Genomic DNA, 8,005 nt, shown 5'->3' on the forward strand with positions numbered 1-8,005 from the left:
GGAGTTTTTGCTTCTGTGAGTTTGACACTTCTGGGGTAAAAGATGTGAAAGAGCCAGGAAATCCTGAGCTCAAGACTAAATCCTGGCTGTGTGACCTAGTCAAGTTAAGCTACTGATCAACTGTACATATACATTAGTAGAAGGGAATTTGCTCACAGGGAATTCTCCACATCTATGATAGTGATGGCAAACGTTTTGAGACTGCATGCCAAGCCCCACCATGCTGTGCCCCACACCTCACACATACACAAGGGATGGAGAAAGCGCTCCTACTGGGCTGCTGAGCAGAGGGGCAGGTAATGTGAAAAAAAATGTCATCAGGGGCAGTTGAGAAGGAGAAGGGAGTAACTCCATCTGAGTCCATCTGCCTTTCTAGTAGGGAATTCTGGTGGGCGACGGTGTGGCATGCCCACAAGAGAGTGTTCTGTGTGCCCTCTCTGGCACGCATGCCATAGGTTCACCATCACAGACCTATGAAATCATAGGTCTTGAATAAGAAGACAAAGAAACAAAAAATTTCCAGGACATTTATTTAAAAGAAAAGAAAATTTTAATCTAGCCATGAAACTTTTTGATACCTACTCAAGCTTTGATATTAAAAAGAAATTTCTCTAACTACATGGCTCTTTTGTAAGACTCTCCCACTTGAGGAATTCCTGGCAATGGAAATGAAGCTAGGTAGTTAAATAAAACAAATCTCTTGGGGAGCTAGGTGGCTCAGAGTTGGTGAACCTATGGCACATGTGCTGGAAGGGGTCGCTCCACTCCTCCTCTCCATGTGCCTGAGGACATTTCTCACATGACCCTCCCCTCTGCTCAGTGGCCCAGTAGGAGCTCACATGCAGTGTGAGGGTTGCAGTTTGGGTACTTAAGTCTCTAAAAGGTTAGCCATCAATAGGATAGAGAGATAGGAGGTCCTCAGTTCATATTTCGCCTTAGACACTTCCTAGCTGTCTGACCCTGTGCAAATCACTTAAGCCCCATTGCCTAGCCCCTTTTGCTCTTTTGCCTTGGAATCAATTCTTAGTTTTGATCTGAAGACAGAAGGTGAGGATTTATTTTTAAAATAATAATTTTAAAAAATAATAATAAAATTAAAAAATGATAAACATCTATCTGTGACTATAAGGGTTCAGAGTCAGTACTCAAAGCTAATGTGTTTAAGATAACAATAACAGATGTGAATTTGTATACATACTTTAAAACATACAGAACACTTTGTCCTGATTCATATATTCTTTCACATTTCATCCTTAAAACTAACAGCAGTCTTTGAGAAGGCATTTTGGGGATTAAAGTGCAGAGCAGACCTATGAAATATAATGTATTGGGACAGCTAGGTCGCACTGTGGATAAGGTGCCAGATTTGGAGTCAGAAGGACCAGGGTTCAAATCAGATCTTAGACACAGTGCAACCTGTGGCAAGTCATTTAACTCCAATTGCCTAGGCCTCACAATTCTGCCTTAGAAGTGAAGAGTTTAAAAAAACAAAACAAAACAATGAATCTAACTAGCCCATTTCAGTATTAAAGTCACCATATAAAAAATCACATCTGCCTCCTTATCACCATAATGTAACCAAATGAGTTAAAATTTCTCTATTACAAATCAGGTCCCCCAACTTTAGGTATAACCTGAGGATCTGTTCTGAGCCCTCTTCTTGTCTTGTTTTAGATGTTAGTTTCTTACTACCCTTACTGGTTCTCATTTATTCAATCATCATGTCTATGCAGATGACTCACAGATCTACATAAACAGCCCTAGTCTCTCATCCAATTCAGGAACTGAACTCTATCCAGTTCCTGCTGCCTTTTAGATATTACAAACAAAATATCCCAGAGGTAGTTCAAATTCAGAATGTTCAAAACAAAACTCATTTATCTTTCTTCCCAAACACTTCCTGTTACTGATCTTCCCTATTTACATCAAAGGTACTACAGTTCTTCCAGTCTCTTAGGACATCAAATTCAGCATTATCCTCAATTCCTGATTCTTCCTAACCTTATGTAAACAAACAATTGTAAATCTTGCCATTTCTATCTCTGAAACATTTCTGATACCAGATCCCTTTTCTCCATTCATAAACACCAGCTGAGATTGGGTTCTCATCATCTCTTACCTTGTTTATTACCAATGGCCTCCTATTGAGCTTTTTACTTCAAATCTCCTCCCAGGCTGATCCATGCTCAGAACAGTTACTAAAAAGATTTTCCTTAAGCACAGATCTGACCATGTCACTCTTTTACTCAACAAACTGCAGTGATCCTCTATCTCAGTAGTTCCCAAACTTTTTTGGCCTATTGCCCCTTTTCCAGAAAAAAATATTACTTAGCACCCCCTGGAAATTATGAAACTATTTATTGAACTCAGAATAGAATGTAATACAAAAAAAGTGTGGCCATCACTGCCCCACTGGATTGCTGCAGCACTCACCTGGGGCCGTAGCACCCACTTTGGGAATCACTGCTCTATCACCTTCAGTATGAAATATAAACACCTCTGTTTTGGCTTTTTGCCCTTTATAACTAAATCTAACTTATTTTTCTAGCCTCCTTCCATATTACTCTTCTTCCTTACTCTCCTACGTCCAATTAAATTGGTTTCTCTGTTCCTCACACATAAATACTCCATTTCCTCTAGCTGAAGGACTGTCATCTAGGTTTGGAATGCACTTGCTCTTCATCTCCATCTCAGAGAATGCCTCATTTCCTTCTCAAAGAAACCAATGCGCTTCCTCTTATGAAAGCCTTCCTGATCTCCAAAATACCAGTGCCCTTGCTCTCTTTCCCTAACCCCTTTATATTAATTTTGTGGCACGAATTTGTACGTGTGTGTGTATGTGTGTGTGTGTGTGAATTTGCATTCCTTGATAGAATATAAACTTCTTGAAAAAAGAGATGGTCTTATCTTTTGTTTTGGGGTTCTTAGGAACTAACTTAACAGACACTTAACCAAAGCTTGTCTTACCTTAGATGGGGGGTACCCTAAAGACCATTTTATTTAAGTACTTGAAACTCTATATCTAATATTACCTTAGAACCCAATTTTTAAAGCAAATCAAAGGAAATAAATCTAAAGGTTAATTGCTTTTTTTTTAGTGCACTCTGAAAAAAGCCAACCAGTCTGAAGAAAGCTTCCCATGCTGAAATCTGTAACTAGTTTTATTTTATCTACTTCACTTTTCTTCTTCTTGGAAAGTAAGTGCTATTTCTTAGAGTTTTTTTAGCCAGGAAATGTAGGTTCTATCACTAATGAGCCTGCATTTTCATACTCCTATCAATGATAGCCCTTACTGCCCAAAAGACCACAGACTTTTAGAGATGCTGCATGCTACAGACAAGGTACTCCTGGGTTACTCACCACACCACTGGGAAGAGGATCGCTCCACAGCATAGCAGGTCCACCAAGAATAAAGCATCTTTCCACAAGCCATATTCAGTTGTTCCCTCCTCAGTTGATTCTATGATGATATAAGCCACATTTGCCAGGACCTGCAGAATATGATGAATCACTGAATCCTGCAGGGTCACACAAAGGAGCAGACCCAAGAGCAATAGCCAAATAAGAGAAGTGGACATCTGCTCCTCCAGATCACATCCCATTCTTTGTGTTTCAGGCAAACTGGGTATCAACTTAGGATTGTTGTGAGGAAGATTAGATTAGGTAATGATTATGTATTGATTAAGTTGTACATAGCAGGAAGGAGCTGGAGCTGGGAATTCCATGATGGAATGAGGGAGGAGGAAGTCTGTCTGTGCCCTGAGTGTGGACTCCATTAGTGGTGGGCAAAACTGTTGCCAGCCTGGGAGACCTCAGAGCAAAGGACACCCTGCTTCCTGATTTCCCCTGGGATCCTGTGTGGTGTGGCATCTAAGAAAAGGACAAGATCTACAGAGCCATGAGAAGAGGTGAAGTTTGAGTACTGGAGGACAGTGCTTCAAGCAAAACCCTTACTACTTGGTTCCTGAGACAACTTTAGCTCCTGGCATCCAGAGATCGTCAGTGGATTGCAGTGAGAATCCCAAAGCCACAAAGTCCTAGCTGTACTCAAGCCTGGCAGGTTCCAGGTTTGAAGCAGAAACCCAGAGACTCCATTTACAGCTCCTTGGGCCCTGTTAGTTTAGATCACTTAGATAAGAGTAGAATAAGTCCTCCCATTGCCCTGTGGTTTTATCCTTTAGATTTTAAGTATAGAAATCCTTTCCCACCTTTTAGTCTAAAATAATTAAAGTTGTTAAGTCCCTTTTACCTTGTTAGCCTGTTACTATACTCTGGTCTAGTGGAAGCTGGGTGACAGTTAAGATCAACTGCCATTCCTGTGGAAATCCAGTAAACTCTGGTCTCTTGACCCTGGTCCAGTCTCTCATAAATCCTAGAGTGTGTTCCCACAAACCACTTAGTTTATTGTAATATCCCTGGTGACCCCATTACCTTACATATATTTTCCTACAGGATAAACTCCTGAGCAGGTGAGCAGGTGGCACTTTATGGCCCGTGGCCACAGCTCCTACACTACAGGGATCCAAGATAACCCTTCTGGGGGGAATCTCAGATTTTTGGATAATGAAGCTCCTCTAGGTTTGATATTGTGGGAACTATGATGAAAGTGACACTAGAGGAGGAAAATAAACGAAAATCATAAGCCTCAAAGTTCCTATCTCTCCTCTTATGGGAAGAAGTTAATTTTAATTCATTTTAAGGTGCCAGGGATACAAAGACAAAATGAAACAGGTTCAACTCCTGAAGAGCTTATTGAGATAGGAGTTAAGGGACAAGAATCAGAAAAGCTTATAGGAGAAGATGGCATATGAAGCCTAAAAGACAAGGTTTTTTGAGAAGCAAAAATGAAGAGGGAGTGCACTGTAGGCCTTGGGAAGAGCTTATAGGAATGCAGGGAAACAAGAGACAAGCATGTCAACTTTGAGTAATAGCTAGTAGTCAAATTTAGCTGGAATATAGAGTTCATGGAAGTGAAGACAATGAAATAGGATAAAAAGAGAGATGAAAGCCAGATTATAAAAGCCTTTTATCCTAGAGGCAAATGGTCTGACCTGTACCCTAGAAAGATTATTTTGGCAGTTGTGTGAAAGGTAAGTTTGCATGAGAGAGGAAGAAATAAGAAACCCATCATGGGACTATTATAATAGCCCAAGTGTGGAATAATAAGGGCTTCAAATACTAAGTGGTAATTATATAAGTGGAAGGGAGTGGATGGAGAAATGTTATAGAAGTAGACTTGGCAACTGAAAAGGTATAGGAAGTAAAGAGTCAAGAATGACTCTGAGGTTATGAATCTGGGTGATTATGAGGATTATCATGTTCTCAATGAAAACAGGAAAGAGAAGCAAGTTTAGGGGACAAAGAGAATGAGCTCTTTTTCAGGTATGTTGAATTTCAAATTCCTATGAAATATCTAGGAAGAGATAAGCAGTAGGCAATGACATGTGACTAGAATTCAAGCTGGATTAAACCTAGATATACAAATCTGAAAAACATCCACACAAAGATAAATGAATTTATGGGAGTTGAATCAAACTCCAAGAAAACTGCATAAAGAGAAAAAGAAGAAAAAAGTCCAGTACAGAGTCCTAGGAAACAACAACGCTAAGGAGACAGAAAACAGAAGAGGTACTGGGGACTTGAGGACTGGGAAGAAGATTTGGAATGGCTGCTGATGGGGTGGAAAGGAATGTCAATCAAAAATAAACATTTTGCTCTGTGGCAGGGAAAGTTCAATTGAGAGTGTTATAACTTCCACTAATGGTATTCGACATCTCCGGAAAATTTGTTTTTATATTTACTTTGTTTGTTTATAGGATGTCTCTTCCTATAGAATATAAATTTTTTGAGGGTGAGGGCTTTCTTATTTATATCTTCACACATTTAATACCCAGTATATTGCCTGTTAATATACTAGGTACTTAACAAATTCCTGACAATTAACTGACTATGGAGAAGGCAAATGGAAGAAGAGGGGAAGGGGAAAAGACTAAAGGAGAGGGGACAGTTTTCTAGGATTGAGGATTTACAGAAGAAAAACAGCAATAGGACAAGGAAGAGAAAGGAGTCAAGATGGACATGTACACTTGTACTGATCAATTATAAAGTAGGATCAAGACTGAAAAGAAAGTGAGGCCACACAAGATGGAATGAAGGGACTGGAAACTACAATAGGATGATTACATTTAGGAAAAATGAGGCCAAGCAAGAGAGGAATTTCTGGAAGTGGCAGAGTGGGAACAAGGAGTATGCCAACTACTATTTCTGATCCAATGTGTCAGGGGACATGAAAGAAGGAAACAATCAGCTCTGGAGAGAGTGACCAGGAATACAGAGTCTTATTGAAGTGAGTCAGATTTCCATAAAGGGCAAAAAGATGGCAAGAATATGAAAAGAACAGGTTAAAGATATTGGTCCAGTTACTTTGGAAACAGACTAGCTCTTTTCATTTGATTAATTTTTGTCTGAGCATTCTATCCTTGAGTACGTGACTTTACAATCTAGTTTGTCATCAGTAGCTTCACTTCCTATGAATAATATTTCATCTGGGAGATTTATGAGAGCAGCAAAAGATCATGAAACTGCTTAAGCTCTTTAGAAATTCACAATGAAAAATTTCCAGTTACACAAAATGGTCACATATAAAGTACTTTGAAAAGACCACGGTCCTAATATGTACCTTCCTTGACTTTCCCCTGAAGATATCCCCAAATTACAAATATAAATATATTGTACTCTAAAAAAAATTTAAGTATAGTCCTCTTTTTAGTGGACTAGAGGTAAATTATTTCTATAATTCAAGTAAAAATTTGTTCCAATTACTGCAAATACAAATTATTTTGAAATGTCGCTTTCTCTTAACTTCATTTTTTTCCTACTACTTTGTTCTTTCAGAAGTCCCTTCGATAAGGCCCAATGAACCTTAAACTATTATCTATTGTTTTATTATATAAATTAAAAAGTGAAATGCAAACCAAATTGTCTGTGAAAGCCATAATCACTTTGTCTTACAACTAACATTCTCAGCAGGAGAATCAACTAGCATTCCATGCTTGTATGTGCTGATGTGCCAAATAATCCTCTTAGAATACCATGCTGCATACATGGCTTCTGGGTACAGGTATATCTAGGCTCAGCCAGTTTCAGAACAGCATTAGAAGTTCTTTTAAAATTGTAAGTCAATGAAAAATATCTTCCTTCCTCTGTCTCTCTCCCTCTCCTTCTTCCTCTCCTCCCACCCCCTCTTTCTTTCTAAACCTTTGCCTTGCCAATTTGGAACTATGCCCAAAGAGTGCTAAAAGAAGGCCTGCCCTTTGATCCAGCCATACCATTGCTGGGTTTGTACCCCAAAGAGATCATAAGGAAAAAGACTTGTACAAAAATATTTATAGCCATGATCCTTGTGATGGCAAAAAACTGGAAAATGAGGGGAAGCCCTTCAATTGGGGAATGGCTGAACAAATTGTGGTATCTGTTGGTGATGGAATACTATTGTGCTAAAAGGAATAATGAACTGAAGGAATTCCATGTGAACTGGAATGACCTCCAGGAATTGATGCAGAGTGAAAAGAGCAGAACCAGGAGAACATTGTACACAGAGACTGATACACTGTGGTAAAATCGAATGTAATGAACTTCTGCACTAGCAGCAATGCAAAGATCCAGGACAATTCTGAGGGATTTATGAAAAAGAACCCTATCCACATTCAGAGGAAGAACTACAAGAGTGAAAAAACAGAAGAAAAGCAACTGGGGGCAGCTGGGTAGCTCAGTGGATTGAGAGTCAGGCCTAGGGACGGGAGGTCCTAGATTCAAATCCGGCCTCAGACACTTCCTAGCTGTGTGACCCTGGGCAAGTCACTTGACCCCCATTGCCTACCCTTACCACTCTTCCATCTAGGAGCCAAGTCACAGAAGTTAAGGGGGGGAGGGGGAGGGTGGGGAAAGGAGGAGGAGGAAGAGGAAAAGGAGAAGGAGAGGAAGGAAGGAAGGAAGGAAGGAAGGA

At 39.8% G+C, this 8,005-nt stretch overlaps 1 protein-coding gene across 1 annotated transcript in view; it reads right to left on the bottom strand.

The window, feature by feature from the left end:
• Nucleotides 1-8,005, bottom strand: part of GPR107 (G protein-coupled receptor 107) — a 90,396-nt gene that overhangs the window by 42,407 nt on the left and 39,984 nt on the right. The window contains exon 13 of the mRNA XM_044663982.1: nucleotides 3,361-3,491. Within this exon, the coding sequence (XP_044519917.1) occupies nucleotides 3,361-3,491 (131 nt within the window). The remainder of the gene's footprint in view (nucleotides 1-3,360; nucleotides 3,492-8,005) is intronic.

This window comes from Gracilinanus agilis, chromosome 2 (assembly GCF_016433145.1).
Source record: "Gracilinanus agilis isolate LMUSP501 chromosome 2, AgileGrace, whole genome shotgun sequence".
NCBI lineage: Eukaryota > Metazoa > Chordata > Mammalia > Didelphimorphia > Didelphidae > Gracilinanus > Gracilinanus agilis.